Below are 18,092 nucleotides of genomic sequence, written 5' to 3' on the forward strand. Positions count from 1 at the left end.
CTCCCACCCTCCCTATCCTACCTCTCTAGGTTATCGCAAAGCACCGAGCTGATCTCCCTGTGCTATGCAGCTGCTTCCCACTAGCTAACTATTTTACGTTCGGTAGTGTATACATGTCGATGCTACTCTCACTTTGCCCCAGCTTTCCTCTCCCCACCCCACGTCCTCAAGTCCATTCTCTATGTCTACATCTTTATTACTGCACCACCACTAGGTTCATCAGTAGCATGTTTTTTTTTTTTTAGATTCCACATATATGCATTAGCATACGGTATTTGTTTTTCTCTTTCTGACTTACTTCACTTTGTATGACAGACTCTAGGTCCATCTACCTCACTACAAATAACTCAATTTTGTTTCTTTTTATGGCTGAGTAATATTCCATTGTATATATGTGCCACATCTTCTTTATCCATTCATCTGAAAGGCATCCTCTTCTTACTGACTTAAACTCGTTCTAATTCTACTGCTTCAAATAATACTGCTTCTGCCAATTTGATTCATAACATGCACATTAGACAATCTCCCTATTTCTTACTATTTTAATAAAACGTACTTTCCTCCTGTTCAGTAAGACCCATCCCTAGGTATTCAATTAAAAATAAATAAATAAAAAATATGGTGCTTTGTAAATGGTGACCTTGAGAGGCCATAAGACTGGCTGACCTTGCATATATCACATGGTACTTGTGTGCTATTAATTAAAGGGAATTTGGATGAATTATGATACATGCTTACAGGTGGCAGAGCACTGAGCTCCAAGGGGATACTTCCAGGGGAGGGGGTCCAGAGAGAAGTTCCAAGGTTCCAATATGAACTCAACAGAGAAGCAGCTCCCCCTGCACAACCTCGCCACCTCCAGCCCAAAGGTTTTCAAATCCTTCCCAACCTATAGGCTCTTCTACCACAAGAGGTCATGCTTGCATCTATTTTACAGTGTCCTATAAATTGATTCTGCTTCTCTTCACCTGCATCTATATGGCATTGCTTAGCTAAGCTGGTACATTAATCTTCTTAGATGCAAAAAAACAGCTCATGTTCCAGTTAGATCATTTAGGCCCCAGTCATCTCTACCCTGGGCCTGAAACATGTCTTTTTCTCCTGGTATCTCTGGGCTCTTTGGAAGTGCAGAATTCTGAGTTTCCAGGGATCTCAAGGACATCTGGACAATGGTTTCCTCCATGGTGCTATGACAGATGAAATACTGGGCTGTCCACTTAGATCATCTTATAATACAGAGTGGGCATCTCTATGAGGTAATTGTTCTAAGGAGCAAGTAAAGAATTCAGGCAAGGGTAAATATTGAACCTTTCTATTTGAGAAGCTAATTTAGGAATTGCATGTTTATTATGAAAGGTGGAAATGGGATCCAACTGCTTCAACCCCTTCTCCCCTTGTGAGATACAGCATTAAATGGAGTCAGTCTGTGTTCCAGAAACTGTCAGTGAGAAGGATGTTGGAAATTATGACAGAAAAACTACTGATGTGATACAAGACATAGAACGAACACTAGATTAGGAGGCTTTTATTAGCCATAAGACCCTAAAAATGATTCTGAGACTCAAAGTTTCCCTAACTTTATAATGTGGGACATGGGATAGAAGATCTAAGGGCACTCTCTTAAAACTCTTATCTTGTGATATGTCAAATAATCGAGTGATCACAGTACACAGAAAAATTAAGAAAGAAATAAGTGAATAATATCACTTTAATGACTCTTTCTTGACCTTTTAATAATCTCTCATTGTCTTAGAATAATTTCTAGGCTGGCCTAGAGTTATAAAGGAAAGTGAGTAACATAGGATACTCCTATTTCCATCTTCTTCTATCCACTGTAAATAGTATTTCACCAAACTGGACATGAGAGCTGTCGAGGGCAATAATAAAATCTTGGTGAGCACACTCACTGCCCAAACCTTTCCCCTAGTTTCCTCCTGTATTCACCTCCTAGACTCTCTGGTACACCCCGTAGCAGCTCTCTTAGTGCCACCTTCCTCTTTGTCTTCCTCAAGTTATTAATACCTTTAAAATCTCAAATGGACATTGTTTGCAAAACTTTTTATTTCAGTTACTTGACAAATTTATAAGTGTAGAAACTTCAAAAATATATGCTTAAAAGCCAAAAGGCCTTTTGTTCATATTTTTAGTTCTTCCTTTCTTTGACATGACTAAAACAACAGAAGATGCCAATAATATTATTAGTTCTTGTTCTTATTAACCAGACTGGAAGCTTATTATTTAACTAATCAGAGGAAGAGAATGAGAAATAAAAATAGTTTGGGGGGTACATAGTAATAAATTATTTGAAATGTAAATGGGGGGAAGGAGAGAGAGATAAAGATAGAGAGATGGAAGAAGATGAAGTGATAGAAAGAAGAAATAAAAGAAGTAAAATCTAACTCAGAGGCTATCTCCTCTCTGAAATCCAGACACCCTAGCAAAATTGACAACCGCTTCCTCAGGGCTCCCCAGTATTTTTTTTTTTTCCATTGTTTTACTAAGTGTGGAACACACTGTATACTAGTTGCCTATGTATCTTTCTTCTACTGTCATGACTACCTTGAGGTCAAGAGCCATGTCACATTCATCTTTGTAAAACCAGTGCCTGTTTATATTCCATAAATAAATGTTGACTGGAAATGAAAATTCCAGCTGACGGGTGTGATTTAAGATTCCAAAGGCCACAAAGTTGGGGCTGCCGCTCTGCCTTATGCTTATTCTATAGCTGCCTTGTTTACTCAGAGACTGAGAACCTTTCCTAAAGTTTACATTTGCTGGTACTGCTCACATAAATTTCTTTGGTTCTTATCTCAATGCTCTACAAATCCTCCCCCTTGCTCAGGATTCCCAGTCAACAAGATTCATTAAGCCTCTATTGGTTGAGTATTATGTTAAGGGCTTCAAAGAAGATGCAGCAGATATAAGCCCCTCTTTAGGAAGCTCACGATTTAGAGAGGTTGAGGGTAGAATTCAAAGCATCTGTGAAATATGCATATTAATTCTATAAACATGAAGACTTTATTGTCTCTCTCCTTCCTTCATTCCCCGGTCTACATAAAATTTTATTCTCATTTTCTACTCTTTAAAAATTCCTGAATTACTAATTCCCCAATCTCCACTGTGCTACTTTCTCATCCTATACATTTCCAAACATCTCTAACCTGGCCACTATTTTAAAAAGAATGTGTGGAATTGAATTGTTATCACAGAATTGAATCACACTCCAAAATGATTTTTCAATGGGCAGAAATGAGTCCCTGCCATGAGAATAATCCCCATCTAGGGGAGCTCGAAGTGTAATACTCATTCTAGTGCTACAATGGAATGACGCTCATTTGGGTACCACGATCAAGTGATGCTCATTTTCATATTATACAGAAGTTAGAATTTAGTATTGTTTAGTACTTACTATTTAGCTTTATTTAGTATTGACTATTCAGTAATGCTAAACAGATTTGTTTAGGAAGTGAAGAAGTTAATATGAAATATCAAAGCCCGAAGAATCCAACACAATTTTCCAAAAAGCACATTTGCAAACTCTTCATCCTTTTTCAAAGTCAGAGATAATAATATTCACGTGAAGTCTTTGAACTCTGAGCTCACCTTCATTCAATAGTCTATATTCCCATTTAATCATATTATCACATTCCCAAACCCTATTTACTTTTTCTTTCTTTTTTTCTTTTTTCTTTCTTTCTTTCTTTTTTTTTAAAGCAGGCAGAGACATCTCTCTTAAGACCTTCATCTGGCCTCAGAAGAGGAGGCCATGGAGTTTCAGAATATGGAAAAAAAATCTGTCCTCTTATGAACACAGCTGTGTGGAATCACTTACATTGAAGTCATACAACACACCAAAGTTGGCTGCCGATGCCTCTTCAGCTCTGGGAACCGTTTTCCTAGGTAAACTGCCATATGGCAAACCCCAGAGGTACTACATGGAGAAACAAAGAAAGCAGTTAACAATTGGAAACAAAGTCTGAGCCACACATGTGATCACAAACGGTTTTGTTTAAAAGCACTTTTGAAACTTTTTCATGGGGACTCTGTGGGTCTCCATGTGGGGTCCCATTTTCTGGGAATTGACTACTAAATCCAGAGTTAAGAACGAAGGGAATGCTAAGGACCCTGCATTCTGACTTCCGCAGACCACCAGCAGTCGAGCCAACCACGTTGCTCAGGGCTTGCTGGAGCCCAACTACCCACCACCACCTCTAAACTGGTCTCATTTAGGAGGTCTGGAAAGGAGAGAGGTGGCCTTTTGGGGATTATAGTGTTGAAGAAAACCGTACTAAGCACTTTTTCATATGGGAATACCCCTCGGGGTGGGGTGGAGGGAGAGTCTCTCCTTCATGTCAAGGAAGAGAGGAGTAGAGAGAATCACTCATACCATTAGAGGGTGTCAACTAGGCGGGAAGACTATACCCTGACTGTCATATCTGCTTCACCACTGATTCAGGTTTACCTTGTGCTACCAGATTAAAGAGATATGATTAAGGGCAGGGCCAGCCAGAGATGGGGCAAGAGTAGGGTCATACTAGGAGCACTGGTGAAAACTGGAAAAAAAAACCCACCCCTCTAGCCCCAGGGCAGACACACGGTTGGCCAAGCAGATGCTGCTTCTTGTGAGACATGAAAACATCGCTTCCCCGGCGCTGGGGCCAAGGGAGGAGGATGAATGTGGATGGAAATTTGGGTGCAGAACTTGACTAGGCAAGGGCTGCAAATCAGCCCCTGCCCCTTCTCTCCACACAAACTGCATGGCTTCCACAGCAGCCCCTCTGGCTTCCTGAGACTGAACAGAACAGAGGGTGGGTTCTACTCAGACTATCTTTCCCCAGAGTTGGAGGCCACAGAAAACGGAGAAGACCAGGGTCTCCAGTTTGTGCAGTGACACAGGAACTTTGGGCAAAAGGGCAAATGCATCAGAGGAATGCTGAGTGAGGCTGCTGGGTGGGGGCCCCTGAAAAATGTAGCATTGTTGGCAGGAGATGACCAGTCCTGCCTTCTGTTGGGTCTATAAAGTTAGCATGCAGGGAGCCCAACCTCTTTTGTTCATTTGCTGGAGTCGTAATCAATGCCCAGAAAACAGGATACCCCTCAACACCTAACACAACCTGTAAAAAGCATCCAAAACCAATACACTTCCTAGTTCTAGGAATACACCTAATCGAACGCATATTAGCTCCCTCCACTACACATTAGGCATCTGCAATTTCCTAAAGTTAGAATGAATTCACAACAACCTTTCATTTCCTCCACATGGAAGCAGCATGCTGTGGCAGGGAAAGAGTAAATGCAGCTGATAAAACTCCCTGTATACCCTGCATCTGACACTGGGGAGCATCAAAGTAGCTGGTGATGGAGTTTCAGATTTCCTTAGAGAGATGAGCAAAAACAAAGCGGGGGTTAACTTGAAATAGATGAATACATACATTGGGCTGCATTGCCTGAAAGTTTCTGCTTCGGAGATGAACTATACTTATGACCTTAGGAGTCTGAGGACTTCTGATCTATGTCCGCTGTCTTCTACGAGCCAGATAGCAATAGAACCCCCAGAATTAGCTCAAAGATTATAAAACGAGCAAAATAAGGTGCAAAATCTTGTTACAAAAGAAGAATCATGGGTCCTCGTCCTGGATCAGCTTAAAAAAAACCTCACCCTGTGGTATTAACTAAATCCAATAAGCATTATGTAATTCAGTTTCCATGTTTTTTAAATGGTGAAAGAAAAACTCTTCTATAGTCTACCTTATAAATTTGTTGTGAAGCTCAGTAAGTAAAAGAAGTGTAAGCGCTTTGCACTGTTAAAAGCTGAAACTCATTATGCATGGAAGGCACTAGTAGTATTAGTATTATGCTTGTGGGGAGGCTTGATATAAAAGCTGGCCTTGATTTTAAAAGATGGGGATAAAAAGTCACTCAAAACAATTAGTTTTGGCTGTTGCCAATGCTGTATTAAATACATTGGCTTTGAAATACTGGTACCTGGAAAGACCCTTTGTAGGTTAAATAAAGCCTCCCAACTTCTGTATGATAAGCATCCAAAGAAGTCAGAGTCATTTAACTTCTTATGGGTAAGTCCACAACCTCAGTCTTGCTTCTTGGTCTTAGTTAATTGAATCTCCCCCCTCCCCCGACCCCAGCTCAGGGCTTTGTCTTCTTCTGCAATCTGGACCCACTATCAGTTTTACTCTCCTCACTGACCTTGGTCTTAAGAGACCCATGGAATGGGGCAGGGAGGGGGGGTATCTTATTTTATACCTGGAAAAATTTGCTCACCTTGTGTTTCTTCAGATAGAAAAGCTGGATGCCTTGAGTTGCATTAAGTAATGTCTCTTTCAAAGAAAACTTGGCAAAATAAATGAACTCACAAGATGTCAAAGTCTTCCTCTTGAGCAATTAATATTTGTGCACAGGGACCACCTTGGGAATCTGATAGAATCTATGAATCTTTCCACAGAGAAATATGCATTTCAACATACACAATACAGACATTTTATATATGATTTCAGGAGGCTCACGTACCCTTTGGAGAAGGATTAGGACCTGCGGCTCATGGGCACCATTTTGAAGATTAACCTTGTTACAAATACTATGACTCTAAGAGCGTAGGTAGCTAGATAGTCTTACTATCTTACTCTTAAAGAAAAGAGCTTTTTTTTAGTAGAGTGATTGCCGAAGAAGCTTGTTTCAGCATGCTTTGTAAACTGGAAGTCAGAATCTTACCTCTGGCAACATGATAAGGCTGAATGTCAGGATAAAGAGAACCATATTTACTCCATACATCCATCTCAAGAAGAGGAAGTATGAGGCCACCGATGAGCCAAACTGACCTATTCAAAAGAAAATAAAAGTTTGGAAGAAAGGTCAAAACAAGACAAAAGCCATGTCTTGGTGCTTTCCAAAATAAGTCTTCTCATTGCAACACACGGGTTCTTTTCTTTACAGGCTCTAGCATTTTCTTTTTCTATCCAGAAGGAGAAAATGTTAACACGATGGAAGTAGATGTAGCTGTGTAGAATGACTACAGTGGCATTCTACACAATGACTACATCTTTAGAGTCCATCCAAGAGAAAGCTGCCTTTTGCTTGGCAGCTAGGATTGCTATTTGAAGAGCCCATCTTATTCTTTGAGTTAACACAGTTAAGTGAGCAAAGGTATATAAAGTGGTTATGTTACTGAGTCCAAGCTCCTATTGCTCACTGCAGGACAGGCCAATAAATCGAGCGATGAGGTGTTGGGGCGAGGAATAACGACTTTATTCGGAAAGCCAGCAGACCGAGAAGATGGTGAAGTCATGCCCCAAAGAACCATCTTGCCTGAGTTAGAATTCAGGCTTCTTTTATACGACAAGGGGAGGGAGTAAAGCCAAACATTTCCTGGTTCCGTCCAGCCTCCGAAGAGGATGTGTTCATTTCTCCCTTCCTGCAGTCATTCACAGGTGGGCCTGGTCAGGATGTTTCCCACGAGCTAAACAAAGGTACTTTAGCTTAGTGCTCATTACCTGGAAGGCAGGGTTCCCAAAAATGGGCCATTATGAATAATTTAAGCTTATAGGTAACATCCCTTTAGTGATTAATGTAATAGAATACCAAGGTTCTTCCCTATTACAGTTACTACAATGCCTGGCCAGTAGTTAGCAGCATTCTAATTATTTTGATAGTTACTGAACTTCTTCCTCCTTTTTCTCAAGCAACAATGTTCCTCTCAAAAAAGTTTACCACATCTCTATGGACGGTTATCCTATACACCATCCTGTGCTGTCCTCCTGTGTAAATGGCATTTCACACGTAGTATAGACGCTGAAGGCCATTTACTCTTCACATATTTATCTTCTGTCAGGAATTATCTTAGATGTGAAACACAATATCAGAGACAGGGCTGCTGCCCTAATGCAGCTTACATTTTAGTGAGATGTGGGAACAACAAATATGCAATAATTTTAAAAGAAATAAAGAAATATACATTTATCATAATACATATTATATCACATTATATGTATGTTTGATATATGTAATATTATATATCATCTATTACATGTATATATTATGTGTATTACATAGTATATATGTATGTTATGTATGATATATATCATATAGGTATGTATTATATATGTATATGACATATGTATTATATATTATACATAATATATATATTACATATAATCATATTATTATAAAAGTATATATAATAATTTAGCCAGATCAGTCCTAGAGGGAAGAAGGTAAAATTATGAGAGGGGTTGCTTTAGGAAGGCTTGTCAAGGAAGGTATATCAGAGAGGTAACATTTGAGCACAGATCTGAAGTTGAAGGAACAGGCAGCAAAGCCCAGAGCTGGTGAAGAGCAGCTCAAGCAGAGGAAAGAGCAGGGACAAATATCGTGAGGGAAGCAAGAGCTCAGGACAACTGAGGAACAAACCTAAGGGCTGTCCGGTTGGAGCACAATAAACAAAGGAAAGTGGTGATGCATACGGATGAAGAAAGAAACCAAACCACAGTGTGTGGAGCCTCTTAGGGAAAGGTAAAAAGTGAGAATTTTATGTTAAATGTGATGAAGTCATTGACAGGTGTTAAGCAGTGGGGGTGGGGCGGGGGAACTTGATCTTTAAACAGTCACTTCGGGTCTGGGGAATGAATTTGGAGGGCATAGGCAAGAATGTGCTGTCAGCTCGCACTCACCCCAGGGAAAGTGAAATGATCTGTGCAATTTTTATTGGCTGAGTCAAAAAACAAAAACATTCTCTTAAATCAGAGAATGGAAGAGGAAGAAAAAACCGGAATTTGAGTCTCAGGTTGAGATCCCATAGATTAACAAAAGCCAAATTTCTTTGAAAATCACTTAAGATTCAACATCAAGTTGCTAGTTTTCCCAGTCTTCCCAGTTTTCATTTTCAGTTGCCCAAGAAGAATCAGTGAACATTCTCAGCTACCCACTGCATCAGGCCCTTTGTCCTGACTCATTTAGCAAAACACCTCCTGGGGACCATTGGTTTTCTTGAGGCCTCTAGCTTTTGAAGCATTACCGATGGAGGAGCATTATTACAGGAGGAGGGAGGTTCATGTGGAGCAAATTTCAGCCTCTGCTTACTAAAATGAGGCCAAGCTCACATGAGAGTCAGACCTCTATTTCCAGAACTTAGCCCACTCTTTAGGTACCACTTACTTATTCTCATAACACTGTGGTAGTTTTTTGTTTTTGTTTTTGTTTTTAAAGAAGTGAAACTTTCTTTATTCATAGATGACTTCATTGTCTATGTAGAAAATCCTAAAGAATTTTTAATAAGCTATTGAAACTAACCAGTGAGTTTAGCAAGGTTATGGGATACAATGTTAAATTTTGAAAATAAACAACATTTCTGTACACTAGCGATGAATAATCAAAAATGGAAATTAAAAGACAACACAACTTACAATATCATCAAAAATATCAAATAGGGATAAAGTTGATAAAATATGCATAAAATTTGTACACTGGAAACTGTAAAACATTGTTGAGAGACATTTTAAAAGACCTAAATAAATGGAGAGATATACTGTGTTCACAGAACAAAAGACTCAATATTGTTAAGATGGCAATCCTTTCCAAATTTACCTATAGATTCAAGGCAATTCCAATCAAAATTTCAGAAGGCAGTTTCTATAAAATGATAAACTGATCATAAAATTTGTAAGAAAATGCCAAGAATAGCCAGAAACACCTTGAAAAACAAGCAAAATTGGAGGATTTATACTACCTGATTTCAAAACTTACCACAAAGCTAAAGTAATCAGAGTATGATATTGACATAAAGAGAAACATAGATCAATGGAACAGAATAGGGATTCAAAAATGGCCCTACACATATATAATCAGTTGATTTCTTTTTACAAAAGTGCCAAAGCAATTCAATGGTGAAAATAATCTTTTCAACAATGATGCTGGAACAATTAAATACCCATATGTAAAATAAAATAAAACAAAAATAAATGAAAACTCTCCACTCTTACCTCATACCATTTACAAAAATTAACTCAAAATGGGTCATAGACTTAAGTATTTAAGAGTTAAAACTATAAAACTCTAGGAGAAAACACAGCATAACATCTTGGTCACCTTGGGTTTGGCAAAGGTTTTTTAAAAATAGGACCCAAAAAGTACATGCTATTAAATTTTAAAAATCCTTAAATTGCACCTTATCATAATTAATATCTTTCACTTTTCCAAAGATTCTGATAAATAAAAAGGTAAGTCACAGCATGGGAGAAAAGATATGTGAACATATATCTGACAAAGTATTTGGGTCTATAATATACAAAAAAAATCTTACAACTCAATAAGAAGACTAACATTCTAATAAACAATGTGCAAAAATTTTGAAAAAACACTTCACCTAAGAAGTTCTATGAATGGAAAATAAGCACCTGAAAAGATGCACAATGTCATTAGTCACCAGGGAAATGAAAATCAACTACACACCTACTAGAACGGCTGAAATAAAGACTGATCATACCATATGTTGCTGAGGATGTGAAGCAGCTAGAACTCTCTTTTTCACTATTGATGGAAATGGAAATTAGGACAACCACTTGGGAAAACAGTTTGGCAGTGTCTTAAAATGTTAAACATAACACATACCATAGTAGTAGACCAGCTATTCTACTTCTAGTTATTTACGCAAGAGAAATAAAAACATGTCTTAACCCAAGACTTGTACACAAATATTCATAGCAGCTTTGTTTGTAATAGCCCAAAGCTAAACTGGAAACAACTCACAAGTCCATAATGGATAAGCAAATTGTGGCATATACATACAATAGAATACTACTAATAAAAACAAACTAATGATATATGCAAAAGCGTGGATAAGTCTCAAAATAATTACAAATGAAACAGCCAGGCAAAAAATGCATGCTCCATAATAATATCTGTACAAAATTCTAGAAAATGCAATCTACAGTGACAGAAAGCAGATTGCTGGTTGATTGGGGATGGTGGTGGTCATGGAGGGATATGTTACAAAGGGGCACAAGCAAACTTTTGTGAGAGAAGTGTGTGTCCTGTTTCCTGATTGTACGGTTTCATGTGTGTATACATATGCCCCTAGTTATCAAACTGTATACATAAATATGTGCAATTTGTTTTATGTTGATTATACCTCAATGCAACTATAAAAATAAAAAATAAAAACACAAAGAAGATAAAATAGAAGGCTTCTTCCCTCTCATGTTTCAGATTGAGTGTAACTATGACACGGCTGATATGGTAGCTCTATGGTATCTGGGACTCAGCCTCCTACAGTCTTCTTGCTGTGAAATTCTCTGCATGCAGCTTTCATCTTGTGATTTAAAATAGCTGTTCCAGCTCATTCCATTATATTCATATGATAGCCAGTGGGAAAGAGGGGAAAGCAGTGGAAGGCATATCCTTTCTTTTAAAGGCATAAACTGGACTTTGAACACATCACTTCTGCTAACATCCCACTGAACTGTGTTACATGACCACAACTTACCAAGGGAGGCCAGGAGATATAGTCTTTAAACTGTGCTATTATGTACCTAGCTAAAACTCAGCTACCATTACTAAGAGGTAAGAGTTAGAAATCTCTACCCACCCCCACCCACCCCGTACTGGGGTAGTTTTTACAGAAACCTAAAGGGAATTCAATGTCTAATTGGACATTTTGAAAGAAATCAGTTACTTTTAAGTCTGAGTATTTGGATTCATTTCACTTTGTAGAGGGGTTCAGAGTTCTACAAGATTTCTAAAAGTGTGTGATATTGAAAAACACGCCCCCCACATGTTGTAACCAGATGCCCTGGTCTGTCTGCAGAAATGCTGAAGCAGATCGTCCCCTCCTAGGACATCTGATCATCCACCTGGCTCCCAGTGATTTCATATCATTTCATGGCCCTTATCTATGTTCTCTGGTATCAACTACCAGAGGGCTGCCTCAGCCAGGTTCACTCGTCATGTTTTATTGAAGGCAGTGGACTTCCAGCTTGTTAGTCATTCCAGTTGTTCATTAACAACATTCATCTTTAGGTATCCAGGGCAAGCTTTTCCCTGGAAACACACGTGAAACCCTCTGGTACACAGTTCCGAGCACAGGATACTGACCCACCCTTCCCTCCCTCCCTCCCTCCTTCCTTCTTTCCTTCCTTCCTTACTGGCTTTTTACACTTTTGCTCTTCTAACTAGCACCATGGCCCACCCTTTCCCAGTCCCCCATACACAACCCCTGGCAAATGAGGGTAGAGTATAAATATACCTAAAAGCAAAAAAGAGAAGCAAATTAAAATGTTTCAGCTATACGTATACATATATCCCCTCTTTTTTGGATTTCCTTCCCATTTAGGTCACCACAGAGCATTGAGTAGAGTTCCCTGTGCTATACAGTATGTTCTCATTAGTTATCTATTTTATACATAGTAGTGTATATATGTCAGTCCCAATATCCCAATTCATCCCACCCTCTTTCCCCCCCTTGGTGTCCATATGTTTGTTCTCTACGTCTGTGTCCCTATTTCTGCTTTGCAAATAGGTTCATCTGTATCATTTTTCTAGATTCCACATATATGCAGTAATATACAATATTTGTTTTTCTCTTTCTGACTTACTTCACTCTGTAGAAATCCAAAAAGGAGGGGATATATGTATACGTACAGCTGATTCACTTTGCTGTACAGCAGAAACTAACACAACATTGTAAAGCAACTATACTCCACTAAAAAAAAAAAATGTTTCAGAAAGTACCCCCTACCCTATGTATAATCCATATTCATAATGGGTAAAAAAGTTTAGACTCAAAGCTTCCAAACTCCAGTTTTTAGACTTAACAGTGGCTTCACAACAATTTTATTCGGAAGTAGAGAAGTGACAGCTAAGGCTTTTCTTTACAAAATCCTAGGTATAAGGAAAATGAATTGCAAGAAAACAGATTTCATTAAAACCAGAGTGATTGTAGGAAAGACCTAGACACAGGTCAAAGAGACCAAAGTATCCAGAAGACAATGTTCCTTCTGCATGACACCTACCAGTGGCAGAAGGGGAAAGAACAGTAACAAAACAAACAAAGATCAAAGATCATAAAGGAGAGAAAACAAATCAACTAGTTGACATCAAAGCTCCATATGCCCTTTCCCTTTCTCAACACAAAAATGAAAAAGAAGACATTTTCCCTCTTCATGTGCATTTATCCTAGCAGCTCCATCCTCCTAGAGTTTGTTGACTGGAAAAGGCATTTCCTAAAAAAGGAAACTTTTCTATAGTGTACCTAAAGAGCATAATTAAAAAGAACAGTGCTTAGTCTCTCAAATAAAACTGATTTATTCTTGTAAAGAACAATAATGAGGAATAATAATAATAGTAGCTAACATATTTTGATCGTCAATTACATATACTAAGAACATTACCAGCATCAACTCGTTTTACTACCTCGACAACCTGATAAGGTTAAGAATTATTAGTTCTACTGTGTGGATGGGGAATCAAAAGCTTAAACACAGCAGTTGACTGATCCAAGACTTGATTAATAATAATAATAGCTAAAATTTAATGAATCTTTGATCCAGATACCTATTTGATCTCTGCATATTAATTAATTCATTTAATCATCATCAAATCCCTGCCAGGGGAATCTATTGTACTCCTATTTTACAAGAGACTAAATTCCATAGGTTACATACCTGGTAAATGATGGAGCCAGGGTTACATATGTATTGATAGTTACGTAGATAGTAAATGATGGAGCCAGAGTTCTAAATCAGATAGTTTTGATCTATAGGTGTCTGACTCCAAATCTCGATTTCTCTTATCCACAGTGCTCTATTGCTCCTCAAGTATAATCATAGTTCAATTCATTTTTAAAAAAAAAAACTATGCTATATAGAATAAATAGGCAATGAATGTGTGTGTGAAAGAATAGATACAGATAATATCCCTCAATCAGCTAAGGCTGGTCAAATTCACAAATTTGGATTGTGCCCATAAATGACCAATTCCTTTTCTCTTTAATCTAACTAATAAATGCTATTTCCTTAGTAAATTATTAATATATGAAAACAGTCTTCGGTATTTATTAAAGTGAGGCCTAAAGCTTATGCAATATTCTTATTCCTGAATTTTCTGTGTTTCCTTTAAATTAATGTTAAAGTTTCATCTCTCCCTCTGGTTATTTATTATTAAGGCAGAGTAATTTGTAGTCTGTCATCATGTATAATTTCCTCTTGAACAGATGGGTAATAAGACAAGCAGATAAATATGAACATTTCTAAATGGGAAAAGACCAGTTAAATCACCTGCTGTAAAGTACAATATAAATACCATCTTGTTAGGCTAGGATTCAAAGCACAGTTTCTTTCAAACTGGTCTAGGGATAGGGAATTAAATGTGGCAAATTTAATTTATATTTTCTGGTGCCTTTAGGCCAGCAGGGAAACATGCAGTTTAAACTCTATGCTTAAGGTTGTCTGTCTAAAGCTACTTCTGGTCTAGAAAAAGAAGAGGTCTATCACACCTTTGATGCTATAGTTTACTATTAGGAAGAAGCAGATTTTGATTCTTAGAAAGACTTGTAATCTCCAGCTTGAAAGACATTTAATGATTTAATCCATGGTTTTAACAGTAATGTTGGAGTCACAGTAGGTATATATTATACTTGTACTCCAGGGAGCACAAATGCACAGCTTCTTTAGCAAAATATGCAGTGCGACGTGGTTAATAAGGTGCATCCCTGCAGGTAACCATGTGGTTTCAGGCAGGGCCCTTTTACACGGCTGGCATGATAGTAAAACCCCACAGCATCATCATGTGATGTAGAACTTCACAGAATTCCTCCATGACGAGAATTATCAAAGCTATTTTTTATATGAAAAAAAGTTGGGAGTCATCAGGTGAGTACCTGGTCCACACTAGTATAGGGATCCAGGTCCTACTGGAATCATAACGGAAACAGCATGAGTTTTAGACTTGACTTGAGTTCCTCTTGTGATTCTGCCAAGTATGGGACAGAGCTTTGTGGAAACTTAATGAAGGCTGGTAATTTGGGACTCCTTCAAAACCAAATTTAGAAAATATTTGGTTAGTATTTATTTAGAGATGGAGCAGTGAGTGAGAGCATGGCGGATTAGAAAGACTTTTGGGAGGGGAGCACGAAGAGAGTGCTTCTCTTTGCCACTTACCACAGTCCATAATCATCTTCATTATTTATTTGCTTGTGTTTTATGAATTGTCTCTCCACTCATGCACGCACATATCAACACATTTGAATGTAAGATCCACCCTTGCCTGTCTTTGTCAGTATTGCATCCCCAGTGCCGAGAAACATGCCTAATAAATGGTAAGCACTCAGTAAGTGAGTATTTGCTCAATCAATTAATCAATCGCATCAAGCTTATTCAGAAGATTAAATGAGATATTACGTTAGATGATTCTGACCTTTAAAAAGAATATAATAACATTTCTGAAACTTTTATAAGATTAAATGGCCATTTCTTTAAGAGAAAAGCATTTATATTAGTTTTATAATATAAAGTATAGATATTATAAATAGGGTACATGCTTAATCTACTTTTTTCTGAAAAAAAATTTGCAGAGAAGGTAAATTATTCAGTCCTCTCTTAGTATAAGTCTATTTTCCATTTAACTGTTTCAATAACTTATAACTCAAGAGTATAAAGCAAAGAACTTCACACGCTTACATGGACATCTCAAACTGATTGTAACTAAATTTTGCGGAAAAGCCAAATGTGGAAATAGAGAGCCCTAAATATAAAAGGATTGCCCAAACTATAGAGCCAGAAAGGGGCAAGAAGACCTCAGCCTTTCATAAACTGATTGCATGTCCCATTTCTTTCCACCTTTCATTCAGTTCAGCTTGAAAGACCACCACAGACACACGCTTTCCCTATCTGTGGTAAGGTACTTTCTATGAGATGGTTAGTCCAACCCAAAGACTCTGCTAATCTACTCTTAGATAGGTTTCATACTTTTCACTAATGCAATATCCAAAAGTATACAGTGCACTTATGATTATCATTAAGAGCTTAATACATTACATATTTTATAGACTATGAAATATATAATTAAATAAATAACTCATTAAAAAATAAATACATGAGAAAGTGGGAAATAGTTCCCCAAATAGGATAACTATCAAGGAAATCTGAAATTACTTATCATGCCATTGTCCTGGTCTAATCTTCTCTAGGACCCAGTGCAAATGAAAACGTTTATAAAATCTACTTCAGAGTAAAAATCAGTACACTACACTGAGAAAATGGCAAGCTTTGGGCCCAGACAGACTTCACCTTTTATCTTGGCTCCTCTACTAACTTATTCTGGGACAGTTATTGACCACAACTCTAAAACAGAAAGCTAATATGCACAATGCCGGCATGTTAAAGATTAAATGAAATAATGTTTGTAGGTTTTCTGAGTGGCACTCAATAAATGGTTGTTATGGTGATTGTTGATAGAATGGAAAATAAGTGTCAATTCTCCACAGTGAGGCAAAAAGTAACGCGAAAAGTGAAAAAAATCAGGACAACCTAATCAAAAAATAAATGTGGAAAATAATCCACATTTGCTTGAACTGTCCAGGTTGATTGCTCCAAATTTCTGAGGGAAGAGGGGAGGAGGGAAGATAACTGAAAGTATTATTGAGTAGCTCTCAATATGTTTCTCCCACTGTGACACACATGATAAATTATGGTCATATGTGTAACTCATTCCTATGTGCAATTTCTGGCAATAAAAATAATTCCATTTGTTTCTATCCCACTCAAGATAGGCTACTGCAACACAAGTTAGCATGACATTGCTATTGAGATAGACTGGAACCTGCTCTAGTGTCCTTTAAAAATAAATGATTTGCAAATTGTATATATTTTAGCTATCATTAATTACAAATTTCTTGGGATACATCTCATAACTGATCAAGATTCATCCTTATCATTTCATAAATGAGTAGACTGAGGCTCAGAGGGATTAAATGGCTGGCTCAGAGTCAAACAGCAAATCTGTAGCAAAGCAAGAAAAAAATCCAGAGTTCTTTCAATACACATTGTATCAGGATCTTAATGCTCTAAAGGGCCTTCTGTTTCACAATGCCTCTCAAGGTACCATATTTTAGCTGCACAGTTAAAACGTAAGAATTTCCTGATGACTGTTCTTTTTTTGATGTGTCTAAATTTCTTTTTTCCATTTCCTAGAATGGTAGACGTTTGGAAAATGTCTTCTGTTTAATTTTATTCAACACATATTCATTAGGGCCAAGCAAGTTCTAGGTCTAGGGATCCGGGAAAGAGCAAAACAAAATCTCTGCCTTCATGTCTATTGGAAGAAATGAACACAAAATGAAATGAAATTACTGTATTTTTAATTTATTTTATTTATTATTTATTTAGTAATTTATTTTTAAATTTAGTTTAATTGAGATATAGTAATATAGTATTTTAGATAGTGATAAGTGTTGAGGAGGAAAATAAGGCAAGAAAGGGATGGCACAGGAATATGTGTGAGGAAGTTCAATTAATGAGCTGATGTATTTTAATTCATTGCCATTTGATAATGAGAGACAGAGGACTGAGGGATAGTCACTCCTAAAACGTGCCCAATCTTGTCAGTGAAATATCCATCAACTGTGTTATCTCCCTATGGAGCCTCCATTTTAATTAGGCAACGCAACATTTAGCCAGCAGGAAAATCTGCCCTGCTATCTGGAGGTGCATGGAGGAAAATCAGATCCTAGTCAAAACTATTACAAACCAGAATATGGCAAGATTATGCTCAAAATTATTTTAAATGTTATCCCCTTTTCCTTATACTCTTTATTATTTTAGAAATGACATACTATCATTATTTACAATATTTAAAAATTTTTATTTGCCTTATTCTAAGCCTAGAGGACTATACTAAATGGGTTTTTGATTGAGTATATTCTCCTGCCTTCTCTGTACACTATGAATATTGTACAAAATGAAGGCACAATATGATATTCATATAGCGAGTTCCTGGATGATTATTGCTTATTCTACTTCAGAGGTTTGGAAATGATACTTTAAGATTTCTTCACTGTTTCTAGACATTGTTCATTTCGATTACTGTCTAAC

General features: G+C 37.4%; 1 protein-coding gene across 22 annotated transcripts in view; it reads right to left on the minus strand.

Moving 5' to 3' along the window:
- The window catches only part of TMC1 (transmembrane channel like 1), a 375,625-nt gene that overhangs the window by 53,782 nt on the left and 303,751 nt on the right, over positions 1–18,092 (minus strand). For 21 of the 22 annotated variants that reach the window (XR_014266085.1, XR_014266086.1, XR_014266087.1 and 18 more), the window contains 2 exons: positions 6,727–6,833; positions 3,833–3,931 (listed from right to left, as the gene is read on the minus strand). Coding sequence is in view for 19 of the 22 variants with exons in the window: in XM_082470917.1 (XP_082327043.1) it covers positions 3,833–3,931; positions 6,727–6,833 (206 nt within the window). In the remaining 3 variants the exon portion in view is untranslated. The other variant, XM_082470924.1, reaches the window with a different exon arrangement.

Source organism: Balaenoptera physalus (assembly GCF_965194825.1).
Source record: "Balaenoptera physalus genome assembly, chromosome: 7".
Classification (NCBI taxonomy): Eukaryota; Metazoa; Chordata; class Mammalia; order Artiodactyla; family Balaenopteridae; genus Balaenoptera; species Balaenoptera physalus.